Source organism: Neopsephotus bourkii, unplaced genomic scaffold, assembly GCF_033783945.1.
Source record: "Neopsephotus bourkii isolate Nb327-2 ecotype Australia unplaced genomic scaffold, CSIRO-AGI_Nbou_v1 NB_1394, whole genome shotgun sequence".
Classification (NCBI taxonomy): Eukaryota; Metazoa; Chordata; class Aves; order Psittaciformes; family Psittacidae; genus Neopsephotus; species Neopsephotus bourkii.
Window position 1 is genome coordinate 1742407 of NW_026901872.1, and position 19853 is coordinate 1762259.

General features: G+C 42.7%; 1 protein-coding gene across 2 annotated transcripts in view; it reads left to right on the forward strand.

Moving 5' to 3' along the window:
- Positions 1–2090: 2090 nt before the first annotated feature.
- The window catches only part of TBC1D4 (TBC1 domain family member 4), a 102810-nt gene continuing 85047 nt past the window's right edge, over positions 2091–19853 (forward strand). The window contains exon 1 of one of the 2 annotated variants that reach the window (XM_061367749.1): positions 2091–2802. In XM_061367749.1, coding sequence (XP_061223733.1) covers positions 2302–2802 — 501 coding nt within the window. In that variant the 5' untranslated portion in view covers positions 2091–2301. The remainder of the gene's footprint in view (positions 2803–19853) is intronic. The other variant, XM_061367750.1, reaches the window with a different exon arrangement.

A 19853-nucleotide genomic window follows, 5' to 3' on the forward strand; every position in this document is an offset into this window, starting at 1 on the left:
ATTAATGGAGCTTTGAGCAACCTGGTCTAGCGGAAGGTGCTCCTGCCCATGGCAGGGGGGTTGAAACTATATGATCTTTAAGGTCCCTTCCAACCCAAACCACTCTATGATTCTGAGTTTCAGCCTCTTTTTGGTATTTTAAAAAATGTGTTCACATGAATGCTTTCACATTTCATGATGATTATTATTTGTATTGCCATAGCACCTAAAAAGGTAGGTAGTTGTCTGCAACCTGGTTTTGGTAGGTTGTATAAAACGTAAGACAAAATAATCTAATAGCCTCTGAGAGGGCATTTGTAACTACCTGAAGTAATTCAGGATATTGCAGCCTCCCCCTTAGGCTGCTTTGTTAGAGCCATTTCATGATCAGCTCGTCAAAAATCATCACAACAGAATGTCTGAGGTGTTTTTGCTGCTGCTTTAGTGCAAGCCCAGTGTTCAGTTCACTTCCCTGGTAGTTTACATCAGTCTTTGTGCTCAAGTGACTGAATTTAAGCTTCACGCTCTGGATGAATCATCTAACCAACCGTTCCCAAAAGCAGTGAGCCGTCTCGCTGCCCTGTTCAGTTCACCCGCTTCCTTCATGCCAGCAGCAGTATCTCTGTGAGTGCTGTCAGTTCAATGAGAGGCAGCTCACAGAACTGAACTGGCAGAAAACGAGCAGTCCATTTGCAGCATGGGCACACAATGTCAAGTAATGTTCCCAGCTAAAGGGTTAATGCTTACTGTGAAGACTGGGATGAGAAACTTTTAGATTTGTGATAAAAAAAACCCCAGCAAACTGGCCTTTATTATTTTGACTACCCCAGTTGTAAAATCTACTGTACAACAATGCAGTTCAGATGTTAAAAGTGGCTGAAAACAGCTCGGGAAAGCAATTGCATTCTGACTTTGACTTGTACAGTTGTAGCAGATATTAAAGCTGGTGTCCAGCCTATGTGAGACATCCTGTGTTAGCTGCCCCATTCTAAGAATGGATCATCATAAAATGCTGTGGGAGGAGGTGTGTTTGAGGCTTTTCCAAGTCAGAACATGAAAACTGAAGATTACAACTGATAACTAAAATGCATAGACCAGATGATTGAACTGGGTAAAAGAAGAGCAAAACACTTTGCTCAGGAAATGAGGATAGCTCCTTGTAACACTATTAAAATATTGATGACAGGTTTTATGTTAGTTCAGACTACTGCAGGTTGATACCTGCTGTGCTGTATGATCCCTCCCTGCCCAAATCTAGCAAGTAGCCTTGTTACACCACATAGCTCCTCAGCTCAAACTGCAGACCTTTTTCTTCTTTCCCTATGCCAGGATAAATCAGGGTTGACCTAATAGCATGTTACTGGGAATTACCACCGCTGTTGCTACAGATGTAAACACAAGGACAGTCACCAAACCGGACAACTGCAAAATGGATACGGATGCTGTACGAACGGGAAAAGCCTTGCCCAGCTACTTTCTCAGGTAGAGAAAACTAGTTACTAGTATCTACAGTAGGTGGCGGATTTTTCGGTGTCAAGAAATGTTATCGCGATAGCGAGGAAAAAAAAACCTCAACACAAACCGCAACTGAAAACTGAAGCAGGAAAAAGAAACCAGAAAAAAAAAAAATACAAAAATCAGCCTTAATTAAACTCTGGTTTGACGGTGACTCGGCAGGAAGGCGCTGCTGCATCTGCATCCCTAGCAGTACCTCCACACGTTTGCGGCACGGCTGGTTCTCCCCCAGGGGAGAAGCCGAAGGGAGGAGAAGTGGCGGGGGGCACCTCACCAAAATCAAAACCAACTCAGGAAACCCTGGGGAGCTGTTACAAACGGGCCGGGGGGCGGCTCCGGTGGCTTCCCCACCTCCTTCCCTCTGCCGCTCGGCGACCTTCCTTCTCCTCCTCCTCCGGTCACGTCGTGGGGCGCAAGGAGAGACCAGCCCCACAACCGCCGGGAGCGGCGGGACCGGCAGCAGCTTGGGGAGCGCAGGCCACGCTGTATTTTTGTTTGGAGCCCGGAGCGGAGCCGTCCCGCTTCGCGCCTGGAGGTGGCCGGGCCGCGGAGCCCGCTCGGGGCGGAGCCCGCTCGGGGCGTAGCCTGCCCGCTCCTCCCCGGGGCGTTGAGGAGGAGGGGGGTGACTCGTCCGCCCTTCCCCGCCCCTCGGGGTCGGTCGGTAGGGAGGCGGCGCGGCTCCGGGGACGCGCCGGGAGGGATGCACTTTTAGCGGCGGCCCCGGCCGAGCGCAGGCCCCGCCAGCTGCACCTGGCGCCGGGCGAAAGCAGCCGCAGAGCAGCGCGCCCTTCAGCCCAGGAACCCACCATGGAGAAGCGAGGGGAGGGAGACGCGCTGTCCCACCCGCTGGAGCCGGAGCCGGAGCCCGAGCCCGATCCGCAGCCTGTGCCGCCAGGGGAGAAGCGCTTCAAGCTGTGGTACGTGGGCTCGTCGTGCCTGGACAGGCGGACCACGCAGCCCATGCTGCCCTGGCTGATGGCGGAGATCCGCCGCCGCGGGCAGCGGCAGGAGCCCGGCGGTGCGTTAGGCAGCGGGGTGCCGGCCCGCGAGGTGCTGCTGCTGCTGGGCTCCCCTACGCTGCGCTGCGTGCCTGCCGGGCCCGCCAGCCCCGGCCGCCCCGCTGGCACCGGCTGCCCCGCCAGCCCCGCTCCCGCCGTCTTCATCTTCGAGCACAAGGCGCAGCACATCGTCCGCTTCATTCACAACAGCCACGACCTCACCTACTTCGCCTACCTGATCAAGGCGCAGCCCGACAACCCCGACTCCCCCATGACCTGCCACGTCTTCAGGGCCACCGACCCCAACCAGGCGAGTGACTGGGGGGGGGGGGCGCGCTGACCGGGGTTCCCCCGCTTTCCTTCTTTTGCCTTTCGCCTGCAGCCGCGGAGGGGTCGGAGTGTTCGGACTCGGCAGGGCAGCGCTTGCAGGCAGTTGCGGGACCGTATCCGCGGAGCAGAGGCAGCCCAGCTCTGCCCGCGGGGCTCTCTCGGGGTGGCTGTACCGGGGCTGCACCTGCGCTGTGTTGGGCCAGGCTGCTCGGAGGGCGGCCGGGGGCCTGGAGCAAGGAGGGGACGCACGGTCCCAAGTTGCCTTGGGGTGCTGGGCCAACGCCTGCCAGGCCTGTGGGACCAGACCCTGCGAAACGCGAGTGCACTGAAGACGAAGTCCCCCTCTTTATCCCTAGTCGTTCTGCGGGGAGGTCTGAAATCTTGCAGCAGCTCGGTAGCAAGCACGCAGTCTGCTCAATGAGCAGGCTGCAGAATTCATAGTAAACCGCCTTTACGGTGGTGTTAAGTGTTGGGAAGAAATAGCGTGGTGAGGAGGCTTGTGCTTTCACACAGACACTGGTGGTGTGGAAACCGTCGGATTTGGCCAGTGGTCCGTGTCCTGCTCATAGGTCATGCTAAGGACACCTGGCCCTGCTCAGGCCCACTTAGTAGTGCTACAAACAATCCTAGGTTTGGGTGGAGACATTGTTGATAAAGTGCCAACTGGAAAAAAAGACCTAAGACTGTATTTTCCCGACTGCCTAACAGGCTTTGGCTCACGCATCAGATGTGCAGCAGACGCATTTCCCAGTATAAAGTATGTGAGCAATGGCAGTTTGAAGAGCAGGTCTGATCATTGATTTAGCATGGTGACAGCAAGAAAAAGGCCTTTCAGTAGCAGTTATTTGGTTGAGTAAGTTAAGACACCTTCCCCCCAATTTTCACAGACGTGTATGGAGGAAAACCGAGTCCTGTTAAAAGGCTGGATTTTACTGAAACAGCTGACTTACTAGACCTACTCCAGTTGTTTGTTTTCCTTCAGTGCAGAGGGTAGGAAGTATCAGGAAAATGACTGAAAAGTTCTCAGTAATTTTTACTTGAGCCGTCATACTGCCAGAGATTGTAACACAGGAAGGATTTAGGTTGTGTACATAGCTGTGACTTGAGCCATCATCAAAGATAGAGTAGGCAGTATCCTGAGTGGAGGTAACTGCACTTAACTGGTTGGCAGCTGCTACCCCTATTGGGCTCTGCCAGGAAAGAGCATGCAGAAGGAGCGTGAAATGGAGAGGATCCTGTCTGGCAGGGGAGGAGCCAGAGTGTCCTTTCAGTTTGGCCATATGGATTGAAGTGAACCAAGGCTCCTGCTGTTGGCAGAAGATGCTGAATCAGATTTATTTCTGGGATAGGTCTGCTCTGTTGCCATGAGTTTGTGAGACAAACTCATGCTGTAAGATAGTGGGTCCCTATCGTGAGTATGCAAAATTCTGCATACGTTTACATTTGGGAGGCTTTTTGTGACTGACCCTTTTATCCATATGTCATTCCTTCTTTCCTCATGAAGGAAAATGTGCTTGTGTGCATGGAATTAAACCAAGCTGATAATGTAGATAGAACTTTATCATGAAAGTGATCATTGTGAACAGGTTCCCTGTTATAAACACTGATCTTGACAAGATAGTCTAAATTTTGTCTGTCAAGATTTTTTTTTTAACCTCGTTATCATTAATAAAGAGTGAGTCCCTTGCACAAGGGTTGCTCAGCACTTTATTTCCAGGGGAAAAAAAACTACAATAAGGGTAGTAGATGCACAGCTAGAGATGTGATTCACAAATATCTGACTAACAGGCAGGTGTTTTAAGGTATCAAAAAGAAAAGAAGGTGGAATGTTTTTATTCCCCTCCTGGGTTTTGTTACCAGTTGTTGGCTAGGTCTGTGCAGGTCTGTAGTTGTTGGTCTGTGCTTAAGCCTAGTCCTGAATGGATGAAATTGGGCTGTAGGTTGCTAGCTCTGGCAGTCTTCTGCAGCTTTTCATTGTTTATTATAAAATAGCTGCTGTTGTTACTTTCAAGATCTTCAAATATGTGCTTCTGTTCTGTGTTGGCTACGTGAGCTTTGTGGTGCGTATTATTTTAGGAAGTATTTTTCACAGCTGTTATTTTAAGACAACCTCATTTTCCATCCTAGGCCATAGCCATGTCCAGCCAATGTCAGTTGGCACCACTACTGAGAAGTGATCCTGTTCTCTTCCAGCCTCGACCCCTCACTCATTCCGTCCTCTCAGCATTGTCCTCGTGGCAGCACAATTGTTTGTGCAGCCACACAGCAAACAAGATCAGGGAATTGACTGGCGTTAAACTTGCTTTTCCCTCTCCTTTGCTGGATTAGTTCCAATCTGCTTCCCTTGTTCGCTTTACTATGCAACCCTAATACCATTTACATCAAGACAGGAAGGTTGGAGGCACAAGGCAGCAATGAGTGGTGAAGAAAGGGAACGATCAGATAGCCATTCCAGAAGTTATACTATTTCAGACTAGCCAGAGATGACTGCAAAGCTGTGGTGTTATGGTGTTACCCCTCTTGGCAATATTAAGCTCAGCACCACACTGAATCACTCTGGAATGAAGGAAGGGTGTGTGAGATGTCCTCTGGTCAAGTTGGAAGACAGCTAGCCATGATTTTAATAGAGGATGTAATTTATGAAAGTGAAAGCGTAATAATTGACTTCCAAGAGATTAATGCTTTTGCAGTAGTTCAAAAAACAATGTAGGTGAGAATGAGAATTTTGGCTTTGGGCCCATGGCTTTGTTCACGAGCAGCAATACACGTGCATTCACTGTGACCACAAAAGGGGCTGTTACTTGCATAAAAAAACAATACTTTTTGACAGTCCCTGCAAATCTCTTTAGCAGATGACCAATAAACCCCCATGCAGTATGTGCTTTGTTAACACCAGGTGTGAAGGTAACCTCTTTGAAAGTTATTTGTCGTGACTGAATAAAAAATGAGAATGTGAGGTGGTACAAAACACCTTTATTTGAAAGCCTGCAAATTGTAGGCAGAGCTGAAAAGTAGGAGCCGATGGCTCAACCTGTGTTCCGGAGTAGTACTTTGGCATGGTGTCTCAGAGAGCTCAGCTGTCTGTATGGGGGTGGATGCTCAGTTCCTTTTATTGGGGGGGGGGGTATCTCTTTCTTTTGCCATTTAATTACAAGAGGAGAGAAAACATCTGGGGCCATCTGACTGGTGAGGACAGGAACAGAAGTTTCTGACTTTCTCCCTCCTCCCCAGTTATTACTGTATTTGCAGATGCTTGTAACTTTTCATAGCAGCAGCCAGCTGAAGTGGATGAGGGTAGTTGACTGTTTAGTTCTGGCTAGTAGCTTCTGAATAACAGCCAGAGATTTGTTAGTTTCTACTGCTGTCATTAGAGAATCATTTAGGATTCACGGAGTTTGTCTGTGGAAATTAGGTAACTGTGTTGTTTTATTTTATATTTGTCAGATTTTCTTCACAACCCCAGGAACAGATTTATTTATTTAAACCAGAGTTAGAGTTTATAAACATAGCTGGCATACCCTTCTCCCAGCCACCAAGAAGTGCCCTTTCTACCATGAAATGCTGATTTTATTCTGTTAAGCAGATTTTAATTGCGTGAAACGAATCAATGCTGTTTGACAATTGCCTTGGGTTGCCTGTTCTTTGGGGGGAGAGGCTTATGGTTTGTTCTCTTCTTGCACTTTTTATTTATTTTAATTATTATGCTAGTTCAGATTGTGAGTTTTCTTATTAAAATATGAATAAACCTGTTTGGGGGATTTATTTTTGTTTCTTGTTCTGAACTGGCATCTAAAATCTAATTATACTGTAACTGATTTTTATTAGTGAAGATAGTTGTCTTCTCTAGTAAAGCAACAACTTACTTGCTGCATTTTGTATTTCTTTTAGAAACCTGATAAGCAATGATCCAAGTATATTGTTAGGTGGTTTCAAAACGAAGCCCAGCTGGCTGTGAAAGAAAAGTGGTTTTGTGCTCAGACCAGAGTAGGGTTTAGCTCTTGTGCTTATAATCTCTAGCTGTGGCATTCTGCTGCAGCCATGTGTTGAGAGGACTAGGCTGTTTCAAGGCAAAGCAGAAATCATATCATAGAATCATAGAATTTTTGGGGTTGGAAAGGACCTTAAAGATCATATAGTTCCAGCCCCCTGTCATGAGTGGGGACACTTTCCACTAGACCAGGTTGCTTGAAGCCCTGTCCAGCCTGACTTTGAATACTCTGAGTGATGGGGCAACCTGTACCAGTGTCTCACCACCCTCACAGTATATAGTTTCTTCCTTATATCTAATTGCAAAACTAAATGCCTTGTCAACTCTTTCCCCTTCCAAAAGTTTAACCACTGCAACCAAATAGAGGAGTATTTTGCAGACAACGTAAAGCTGTGATAAGAGCTAGAGAAGCAGAGAACCTCAGAGACAAGAGCCCTGGAGACAGCCTGTTTGTAACCCAGATCCCTGCTCTGTCATTGCTGCAGGGCCTGAAAGTCAAAAACGTTTGTCTATTCCAAGAGTGTGATAACTGCCTGTTAAATAATGTATTTCAGTAAAGCAAGGCCATAAGTTTATTCTGAGAAACAAGGCATCGATACAAAATGTTTCATTTTAGCTATTCAAAGGAGGCTTTTATACTGTAATAATACCTTATTGTGTAAGGCTTCTTATTGAAGAATGTAAGTTAGAAACATTTGAAGAGGAATATTTATGAACTTTACATTTGTATTTCTTCTGTGCTTTCATTTTTACGTGTCAGGAGCATGAGTTAAATGGCAGCAAAGTTTTGGCGTGAGTAAAAATACATGTACATCATCCTTTCAGTTTGTGCTAAAATATTGCACAGGTTGAGTCATCTGATAAGCTGATAGATACAACAAATGTGATGAAAAAGATGGGCTCTGGGTTTTGAAGGGTTCTGCAGGAAGTGGGAGAGTTTCACAGTTTGGTTGCTAGATAGACTTGAGCTCACACTGATTGCAGGGGAAGGGGTAACACTGTTTTCCATGAGAAAGACAGGTTGTCCCAGATTTGTCAAGAAAACAAGTCTTGGAGAGACCAAAAGAAAATTTGTTTGTGTGGGTCAAATTCATTCATGGACTGAGAAACAATGACTCAAAACAAAGAGTGGATGCTAAAGGCTTGCAATGAATGCAGAATTGTTTGGTGAGCAGCCTCATTATCTCCAGCCTATGTGGGCATGGGCTATACAGCCTCACATGAAGAGTCTTGCATTCTTTTTTCTCTTTAACAGTTTTTGACAGGTTTGGGAAATGAAACTAAAATGAGCTTTGTGTTTCATTTTCATTTTCCTTAGTGATTGATTCAGCATTTCTTTTCTGAAAATGAGAGTGCATCTTGTTTTAGGCTTGCAAAGCTATCCTTAAGTTCCAGTTTTGAACATCTTGTCCATAATAATTTTCTTTCATGTCTCAAACAGAAGAAATAATATAAATATTAAAATTAACTGTTTTTAGATGGTGGTATGGAGCCTCTTTATCCCTGGTTAATGTTTAGGAGAGGAAAAGGAATAGTTTTAAATACTCTTATCTGCTGTTTTTGTAGAAAAACTTCATTTTTCCTTTTGCAGTTCCTGAAAACCACCCCCTTATTTGGGGTGTAGGAGATTTATTATAGAGGACTGTATTTGCAGAAAGCCAAAATAAAATACAGAATGATAAATATATGAGATTATGTAAGCTCACAGAGAGTGGCTGTAGGTAACACAGTGACCAGATAATAAGGCCATTTTATTGAAAGAAAGGAGCTTGTATGCATCTGTGCACACCAAATCAGGGCTTCTCTTCTGATTATGTGTTTCTGTGTTTTTGTCCTATTTTTAAAATATAGAGGCAGTTCCTTTTAAAAATAATTAGATAGAAAACTGACTTCCGAAAGGTTTGGCTAGCTTATGTATGCCTTGGTAACAGGAAGAGTCTGATAAATTAGAGATGGTAAAAACTTTGGACCAAAATGCTTGAAGGTAGTGTTTATTAAGATGAATGCTAAAAAAAGATTCATTTTCTAAGTAGCCACTGCGGAATAGTAGCGTGGCTGACTCCTACCAATCTCTGCTTTTTGCTACAGTTTGGTATAGCATTTGATGTGTACAGCTCGCCTTGCTTGCATCTCTTCCATCCATCTTCCCCATTTACTTGGACCACCCTGAGCATCTTTAGCTTCTCCAAGGTAAAATCCAGACACCTCAATGAATTTCGCAGACCGGTCATGGAGTTTGCTGTCCAGGCTGTAGGCCATGCAGAATTTTCAGCAGTGTTGGCATGGTCCCCTCGTGGCACCAGCTGTCCTCTGCCACCTGGTTTAGTTTCCTTTGTGGTTTCAGATACTATTTCAAGTTCAGAGACAAGGAAAAAGGAAGAGTTTATTTCCATGTGGCTTTTATCATTTGTACCGTATGTGAACTGTGGCATCATCTACCTTCACGTTCCCTATGTCTGAGGCACTTCTGGAGTGCTCAAGAAGATGGCTGGGTAAAAAGTCAGACCCACTGTAAGTCTTGTATTAAATAACGTGGTGTGTGAGGGCAGCTGGAAAGCAAACTTAAAGCAAAAAGTCAAATGACTTAATTCATATACAGGATTTGTGCTATTCTGTTCTGTACAGAATGTAATATAATATCTTACCACCTTAATTTTCTGACACAAATAGGTACACTAAGGCCATGCAAAACCATGGGTTCCAAAATAAAGCAGGACATTACTAATGAAAGATAGGGTATGATCATGTCATGAACAGCTATATCTGCCCTGAAGAGGACTTCAAAGTGTAAAAAGATGATACTGGATGTCAGAGGGCAGGGTGAAAGCACAAAGCATGGAAGGGCTTACATCAGGGATGCATGAACTAAGTGACCTCCCTTTTTGTGATCCGTTTTGTGTATCAGAGAACATGCATCCATTTTGGATATGCATGTTTTCATCCATTAACATAGTTTGTTGGCTTTGTTCTTTGTTTGTTTGAGGGGTTGTTTTTTGTCTCCCTCAGGTGTATTAATTAGGTGACAACTGGTAGATCCCTGAGGTGGGAAAATAAATGTTCTCGGCAGTCTTGTAGATCTGAAAGCACTGTGGTAATTCAATCTTCCTCTCAGCGCTGGTCAGGGGTAAGCCTGTTTGTGCTGTAGAGGATTAGTTCTAGTAATATATTTAGGACTGCAGGGAAAAGGACACAACATTTTCCCCACCCAAGCAAACAGAAATGTGTGCATTCACCCCAAAGGGCTCATTGTAGCTCATATTGGAGTCTTAATTTCTGCATTTTTATACAAGTTAAGTGTATATATTGAAAAATACAGCTAGTCTTCATTCTGAGCAGAGTTGTGCTTCACCAGCACAAAACCTGACATTGTCTGAAGCTGTATTTTGTTGCCTCTTGCCTCTCCACTCTGCCTCTGCCATACCACTTGAAATGAACAGCCTTATGTCCTGCTGTTGGAAGTGAAGCCTGATTAAATCCATCCCTCTCTTAAGTGAAATTGGCGGCTTAGTCCTCCTCATCCCTGCTGCAGGGAATTAGGTCTTCCAATGAGAAGTTAATTAGTTGGTCCACTTCTGGAGAGGATGATGCTCCTGGGATTTCTGCTGCTCCCTGAGCAGGCAGTCTCTGGACAAGATAAACCACGGCAGCAGCAGGGCCTTGAGGTGTCGTTTCACCATCCCAAGGTGAAATTTTGAGTGTTGGCTTCAGCCACAGTGCTTAAACATGGCTTTTCTGTCTTTCCATGTGGTTTTAGTTACTTAAGTCAACTGAACAAAAACCTCCAGCATGTTCTTCAGAGTCTCATGCCATGAAGAATGTTTGGATGGAGTAGATGGCGTATGGTAAGTTCACATGTAGTATAATGCATCTTAAATTTTTCAGTTCAGAGCCTCTGAAAGATGTCATGAACCAATAAGCAGTTACCTAGATGTATTTCAGGTTGGTTTATTTGTAAGAAAGGCAAAATACTTAGGTTGAGGCATTGCCTTCGAGAAACTCTGCTCAGTGCTTAGGAGGAATTGTATCTACTAAACCATGTTTCTCCTCACTTTATAACTTGCTTGTAATAGTGAGTTGTCTTCATCTCCAGTCAAATTTGGTTGCTTTCTCATGGAATCCATAATGTCCTTTATTGTTTTATCTCTTCAGAGTTAGACAGGCTTTTATGATCTTTTCTGGAAATTCGGAATTGCAGAATGGTAAGGTTTTCTTTGTTCTGCATCTCAGGAATCAGTGAAGATGGGTAGGATTCTACCGTATTGGACACATGGCACTTTCCTGAAGGATGAAATTAATTTAAAATGCAAACACAAGAGAGATCCCTGTTCAAAGCCTGTATGCAAGACTTGTAGAAGCTATTAGATAAGTTAAACCCAGAATCATAGAAATGTGGCTTTTTCCTAACTCAACCATCCCTGGCTCTGTAGTTTTCCTCTTCCCATTACAACTAACTTTGAGGTGTATTTCAGTCATAAAATTCATTTTTGCATGTTGATATACCTTAACAAGCAACTTTCTTTGTTAAAATGAGTGGGGTTATGTTTTATTTCTTTACTCTTGGCAAGAACGTGTAGATCTGCACAGTGCTGTTTAGAGATCCACGATGCATTGAAAAAACATACTGTGGAAAGTCAGAATATTATCCTCTGGGGCACAGCAGTGACTGCCTTCCACACTGTTCACAATTTTGTTTTTTCTAGTAACATTAATAAATATTTATTTTTTTGGGATGCTGATGCTAAATATATTTCATGTACTCTCTGAGTGCGATACGGGCTTCCTGTTATGTTCATTAAAAAAGAAAATAATAGAGAGAAAAAGACCAGTGTCCCAGGAACTTTGGGAGTGGTCGGGGCTCTTGGGTGTTTCAGAACTAGAGTAAATATTCAGTAACAGAGCAGTGAAAGACTAGGACGTGCAATGCTAACTCGTTTAAACGTATTTTTATATGCCTTCTCATAGTTTGTATTTGCTTTGGCTTGATTATTCTTAACAACTTGATCTCAAGTTCCACTAGGATTTCTAAATAAAAATAGAAGTAGGGTAGTACATATTTAACAGAGCCGTATTTGCCAGAGGAGAACCAGTTGCTCTCTTTAGGACTGCTTGGCTGGAAGGGCAGCAGAAACAAAGCAGCACATGAACTCCAGCTATACTCTGTGCCAAAAGCTGGTGTATGACCTTCAGGTTGACGTCCACAGCAGGCTGCAGTACACGCACAGAGCTCTGTGATTCCTGCCTGCCCAGCTCTGTCACAGCGTGCAAAATTACATCTTTGGTAGTTTAAGGTGAAAAAATGAATTCCTGCTAATGTGCAGATTAAAAAGAGAAGGGGTCCTGTGTACAACCTGCTGCCATACTGAGCACCAAACTGCCATCAGTGTCATGGTACTTTTGTGTCAGTCTAAGCAGTTTAGGATAAAAATTGCCAAACAAGCTATTGTAACTACACGTTAAAACAGAACCATAATTTAAGATGCTGAAATGTTGGTTTAATGTGCAAATCCTGTAGCATCTGTTAGGAGAGCTTTCTATGGGAAATACTGCTCTTCCCATAACGTTTACTTTAGGCTTGTGCACAACACTGTTTTGTATGGAGAAAAATTTTAAACAAGCATCCCTTTTGTAGGAAATTCTGTCCTGACTTTGTGGTTGTACTCAGTGAGAGTCCCCTAATTTTCTGTACAGCAGGACTGCAAGCTTGAGCAGTACAGAACAGTTTGTTGAGAGGATCCACTTTTCTTTGTACACCAACTACATTATATATAGAGGCAAGATGTTGGCTACTTTTCAGCAGCACTTTTTTGGGCAAACCTTGCCAAAAGAGAAAATCAAGGGGCCTTTCAGTAGGATCAGCACATTATACTGTTATCTGAATTATTCATGAAGAAATGTACCCAGATTATCCATGGCATATGTGTGCATGTATTCAGATTTAGCCTTGAGGAAATTCGCTGACCTAGACATGGGAGCAGAGTGGGAGCAAGGCAACAGGATTAAATCCAGCTCAGAAGGAGTGGGTTTACATCCTGGCGCTGCGCCTTGGATTCCCTGTCTGCTTAGTGCTAGGGAGAACTAAAAATAATATCTGCAGTTTAGTGGGGTGGTGTGAAGTTTACAAAATGAATGTTTCCTCCATAGTGACCTTCTGTCTGCAAAATCATCGCAGAAGAAGGCAATGTATAAGAATCATATAGAGCACATCAGAATGTTGGGATTTACTGGGGTCTTCCCTTCTGCTCAATATGGATATGTCCTTAAAAGGTACAGCATCACAGTTGGGAGTGTGAGAAATGTGGAGACCAGCCCAGGCTCTGCTAGGTTAATGGGCTTGATGTTTCTTTATGTAACCCAAGTATTTTGTTTCTGTGTGTTCACTCACTGTGCTGCACTTCATCTGTTTTACTTAATATCATATGCTTTCTAGTTGTTGTGTAGGAATTTGAAAGGGAACTTTCTGAGTTTAGTGTAAATTAGAGGTTAAAACTTCAGCAATCCTTTTTAACGATACCAATGATAAGCTGAACAGAAGCTTAGTTGTAGTGCCATTTGATTTCTTATTTCAGTCTAAAGCTTTCAAATTTGATACCCTATTTGATACACTTCTATGAGTTTTCACATGACTGCCATGAAAAGGTCAAACCTTGAGAAGACAATTAATAGCTGGATTTTTTGCAGCACAACAGGGTGTGTGCTTAAGCTGAATTCTGTTACTTCTGAAAGTGTCAGCCTCAGGCAAGCCAGGGATGTGTATGTATACTCTGGTGCTTATTACCTATCAAGTAATAAATCTGCAAGAATAACATAAGTTGGAATATCAGGAGCTTTGCTTCTGTGCTAAACCTGAAGTTGAAGAAGAGTATCAGAATGAAACATGGCAGTGCTAATTCAGTGTTCACAAACCCGCCCTATAATATTGGAGTGTTTTTAGCTATCTAGTTCCTGCTGTTGCGCTTTGCAATTGTACTATTAGATTTTCTATGCATAGTATCCCACCACCTGAAAAACTGCTGCAGAGTTCCACTGGCTTTGACGGTCACTTTGAAGATTTGAAAATTCTTGCTGTAGCTCTGTGAAGATCAAAATACTCTGTGGAGTCTCACAGATTGTTCCATCCTTGTAGAACACAGCACCCGGCTCGTACATGCCTACACACCCATGTACATAACGGTTAACAACTACTAAGATAAAAGCACACTGGTAAAAAGCTCAACTCTGCCATGTATGTGAGACTTTGGCGTAATGACTTGAAGCACTCTAGCATCTACACCATGTTTTTGAGGGGAATTATTAATTTCAAGTAATAACACTAGAGTATAAGGTTTAAATTTAGGATTGCTTTAGTTTATAGGAAACTCAAGCTTTATTTTTGTGTGATACTTTCCATCAGCTTTGAAGTATTTAAGTCTGTTACCTGTGTAACATATAGAAAATGCTTTCAACCCTATCCTGGGTCAGTTTGTCTTCATGGTGTCCCGTTACAGAGGTCATTTAATTCACTTGGGCATGCTGCTGCCACGTGGGCTCCCTGCCATCTTATGGGGAGCAGCATACATAAATTGTAATGGATCACTTCTCCTGGAAGGGCAGCTGTTACGTAGCCACAAGAGCCCTGCATGAAACCATGGAGGGTCTGCTCTGTGCTTTCATTCCAGCTTAATTGCTTTGGATCGGTTTCAGGGGACTGTTCAATCAACAACTTCAGACTCTCTCCAGAGAGCCCTGCTCTTCAATAGGAACCAAGTCACACAAGCTGTTCTGCCCAAACTGCAGTGCTTTCCTATAGGATCACCAGTTGTTTGAGGATTGTACTGCTTTGCTGGTCTGTTGCACGTTTTGGTTTTCATACTGCTTCAGATATCATCCTATCAAATACAGCAGTCTTTAGCTATTACTGTGTCATAAAAATAACAATCTTTAAGCTTCCTGTTTCTACTAGTACTGTTCATACTAAAATGTCAAAATACCTTTCAGCTCTGTTGCATAAGCAGGTGGATAAGGATGTGACAAGTTTCTAATTCAGAATTCAGTACCTGCTGCTGCTGTCATTTGGTGCCCTGCAGAGACCAAGGGAAACCTCACAATTTTTTTTTTGGCACATGGATTTTGTGGTTTCATTTGTTGAACGCACTGGGAGAGTTCATCCAGGGGAGCACATTTCTCAAAGGGATGTGTTCTCTAGTTGATGCCTGTGAATGACCATGATGAAGTTAGGGTTAGGAGCTGCCACATGAAGGCAGTGGGGAACCTGGTACAGGAATCTTTACACAGAGCAGTAAGGAGCATGGATAACTAAAGGGTCTCTTAACTGCTTGTCAACAGATGCATTGGTTTTCAAATATGCAGGAGGCTTTTCCAGTCTTTTTACCATATGTATGTATAAGTCTACTGCTTATTATTTTCTCATGTCATGTCTCTTGCTCTTCTGTTTTTCCCAGCTCCTCAAAGTTGTCCCAATCCAGGATTATGATCTTTTCTTTTGCAAGAGTAATCTGTACCGCATACAGTACCATTAATCATGGTGAACAATGACTTTGACCTAAGGAAAAAAGCTAATAATCCCCTTACTGCTACTGCTTCCCACAAGCTTGCTGGCCCCAAATTAAAACTTGAAAGAAAAAAAACCATTCATTCTTCTGATTGCATGTTGCCAGGAACTGAGCTTTTCAGATATAGCTATCAGGATTATATTTTCACTTTATTCCTGTTTATATTGCGAGTTCCAAGTTTCACATTTTAGAAATGCCACCAAGGCTAGCTCCCATCTCTTCTTTTTGTATGTGTGTGTATATATATATATATATGTGTTATGATAGCAGCAGTTTATTGAATAAAAACCAGAAAATTTTATGTCAAAATGGACATGCGTGATGATTATGTAATGTTAAGAGCATTCTAATGTTTTTACTTGCTCAGAGTTCCTTTGTATTTAAAGTTTGTTTTGACTTTCATGCCCTTTTTTAAAACACAACCTAGCACATGCTTATTTTTCAGTCGAGTCTGTGTATGGCCAGTGACAAGTGAAGGTTAACTTCCTTGGTGATCAAGGCAGTCATATCATGTTTCAGGAAGAACGTATGAGTAATAAAAAGCCCCAAACAAACAAAAGCGCCCCTCAAACCCAACCCCTCCTATGGAGGGAATGGATACTGCGCTGTATGGTAGAAGCCTGTAAGCTTAGCAAAGTAACTCCTGGAGCATGACATTAACAGGTGAGTCATTTACGGCTGGTGTAGACAAATTGCTGCTGAAGGAAGCTTGTTATTGCATGGCTGCTGCTACAGCTGGTAGATTGCCTGTTAAGAGCAAAGTAAACTTGAGCCTGGTAGGAAAAGTACACTCCAGATAAGCACGCTTTAATCTCTGGAACATTTAATTGGTTCAGCAGCATTTTCTAGCGCCTGAAGTTTTCAAATGTGCAAACATATTCATGACATTGATATAATTACCAATTTCTAATTTAGTCTACCTTATGAATGTACTAGTATTAGTATTAGAGGACACTTTCTTTTTTACTGTTAATACAGTTATGGTTCATGTATCTAATTATAAACCTGGTATCTGTCCTTGAAAGTTTCCTGACTGTTACTTCTCTGCATCTTAATATAGTACAATGCTGCTATTGTAGGTCACTATGCTTATTTTTTATCTACATAATGAGGTTTGAATGTGTTTAATGTGAGCCTCAGAGTATGCTTTCTATGCAACTATGTAAAATTAATCCTTTCAAAAATGTGTATTCAGTTTGGGGTCTTGGAACATCATCTCCATTAGAAGATTATTTTGACAGGTTAGTTGCTGGTAATTATTTTTTAAAATATGTTTTAACCCCTGATGATAGGCATTCTGGTAACTATCAATCAAATGTTTTCATATATATAAGATACTATTTGAAATTCGATTTTAAGTCAAAGAGGGTTTCTACATTCCTTAATAATGCCTTTGTTCCCCAGCTCCCAGATGCCTTTTTTCCAAGCAAGCAGACTCAAAACTGGGCATCACAAGTAATTCACAAGCCCCTGCCCCTGTGTACGGTGGCAGAGGGTGAGCAGGTATTGGGTTTTAGCAAGCCCTTCATTCTTTTCCTGGTCTGAAAGAAGCTGGCAAGTTCACAGGACTTGAAACTGTGTATAACAAAATTTCAGAGCTGAGAGGATATGGCAGTGAAGGTTAAAGCTAGGGGAAAAAGAGGAAGCAATTCCCATTCTCCATGAGGTCTGCTGGAGGAATGATTAGTGGCAGCTTGGAGTAAAGGGAAGCTTCGGGTGTCCTGAATGATAATCAGGCTCCTGAGTAATTAACCAGTGACTCTGACAAATATGTTCCTTCCACTTGTTGAATCATGGTATTTCTCACACCAAACATGGTTAATTGCCAGTTTGCTTACAGATGCAGCACTGCAACTTTACAGAGTAAATAACTGCTGAATACCTTCTTGGATGCCAATGCTTCCCATTAGCTATGTAACCTCTTGTCTCTTTTCCTTTTGGTGGTATTTTTCCTCTTGGCTCTATGGTTAACCTGAAGAGCACCAGAGTTGGGTCTTGTTTCCACTTGAAAGCTTTTTGTAAATCCTCATTTTTACCCAGATGTTTACAAATGTCCATTTATTTATTTGGTAGCTGGTTTGAAATGTGCTTTATTAGGAAGGTATTTAGGATGTCACGTATCCCCTTCCAGCAGGCATGTTTTCACTTTACTATGAAGTATGAACTTTAAATAACTTCTAAAAAGAAGCTGTTACTTGTTTTGCCTCAAACGGAGGTACTCAAGAACCTCTTTCTTCCAAATACTTTTTGTGGTAGATTTAGCAGTTTTATGTGACCCTCTGACTTCGGGGTGTGTTGGGAAAAGCAGAGTCATCCTCCTTTTTGGGTTTCTGTTCTTCAGGTGTGTATGACAATCATTCTTATCAATGGAGCAGGTGGACTGTCTTCCATCACAGTTCTGGTTTGTTGTCAGATCATGTCCTTCTTTGATGTGAACAAGTGGGGTCTCGTGAAGAAAAAAGCATCAGTCTTTAACCTCGGAAATTGTCAAGGACATCACTGTATCCACTGCAAATCTCTTTCCCTTTTGAGCTAACTGGACAACTGATGACAATAGGAGACTCATCCTCCACTGCTAATGAATAAAAGAAACAAAAGGTGTTTTCTCACACATTTATTGAGAGAAACGTTTTGGATGCTGCAGTGACAATTATAGTGGGTACTAAAATCTGCATTCTGTTCTCAGCTTCTCTTTGCCTAATGCCGTTTTTTTGCAGCTGCAGCTCTTTCCCTGTTTGCAGGTTGCTGCTGCTGTGCTTGTTTTCACTCAGTCTGACTCTCACTTCTTGGGTCTTTCTCTGATCTGTGTTTTAGTAGACTTTTTACACTGGCAGTCCCTGGTTTGATAGAGGGCCTCATCAATCTCTCTTGTTTGCTTTTACCTCCTTCTTTATGTGTTTGGCGGCAGTCCCTGTTACTCTTTTAGCTCCCTCTGCAGTTATTTCCCTTCTGTCAATCCTCCCTGTCCCTGTCTTTCCTTCTTTCTCCTCCCTAGCTTGTTATCTGAACTCAGTCTTTCCTTCCCACTCCTGAATTTATGGACTCTAGCATATTGTGAAACTACTGTGAGCTGTATTTACAGGCATAAATTACTGAATGTTGGATGAAAGTGCTTTCAGGGCCTGGTTAGCATCCAGTGGATCTGACCACTCATATTTATTACTGAATATCCACCAATACTTTGCAGGAATTTATAATTTGGATAGATTTATTGTAGACAAGAATTGCAAATTTATATATATATATATATATATATATATATTTACAGGAGCCAAAATGCAAGGAGAAGTATATTTGTTTCTTAGCAGTGACTGAACTATTTTGAAGACGTCAGTCCAGACAGCTTGGGAGAGTTGTGATCTAAAACCTGAACCTTGTGGCATTAACTATTGGCTCACGTGAGCAGCCTTTCATTCCAGGAGACATGTCATTTTTATTCTACAGCTGTTGACTGGGGAAAAACAATCCAAGGTGATGCTCTTCCATGGAGGAATGGGCATGACTGAAATTGTCAAATGTGTCAACAAGTTTTTCCATACAGATTTCTGGGCGAGGGGTGTTGAGAGGTGTCTTTTTCCATAAGACATTTCCAGCTCTGAAGTGATGAGAATTTTACCAGAAACGTAGGGGATGGGGAAGGCATGAAGTTAAATGTGTTATGAATTAATTTAGTGTTAGGCATGGGTATGTGGAAATGAGCAATTATGTATGTTAAAAACACATTCAGATTTAACTTGGGGTTATAGTAGAAGAAAACATTTTTGAAGGGACTAAGAGAAATTAAAGCCCTACTAGTTCCTATTATTATTTTGAACTTTAGATAAAGATTTAATCTCTAATGCAAAACTTGTGCTAATAGTCATTAGTAAATGGATGTCTTTCCCTGGCTGGTGCTTACAAATCTATATTGCAGAATGATAAATCAGTGTTTGAAATTCTGCTGATCAAAATCAGTTGAAAGCTTGAGTCTTCCACAGGAGAACATCTGTCCCATGGACACAGGTTATATAGGGTGAGAATTTCAGCTCATTCTAAAATATACGTGCTAAGTGTGAGGTGGGTCTCCAGAAAGAGGTGAAGAGATGAGAAGATGGGTAGCTTACCTTTCTGGCATCTCACCAGTGCCCAGCTTTCTGATGCTGATTCTCTGAGCGAGAAATACAGTGACAGTTCACTCTAATCCAGGCTAAGATGAGGTCTATTTTCCTAGATGTGGGAAAGAGGCACATGCTTACACCCTACTGACTGTTGCTGTGTATGGCATGAGATGCGGTATGGTTGTTCCCTGTGTTTGAAAACAAAGGCAGAAAAATCTAGCACACTGGCTTTTTTCTTTTTTCTTCACTTAAAAGATGTTTTTTTCTTTTTTTTTAATACTGAAATCCACAGATGCCTTTCATATTCCTAAAATACGAAACACAAATTACTCTTAAATGCAGTGGAGAGAAGGCTTTTTCCTTTGAGCTCACCAGACCATTGACCCTTCCTCAAGTA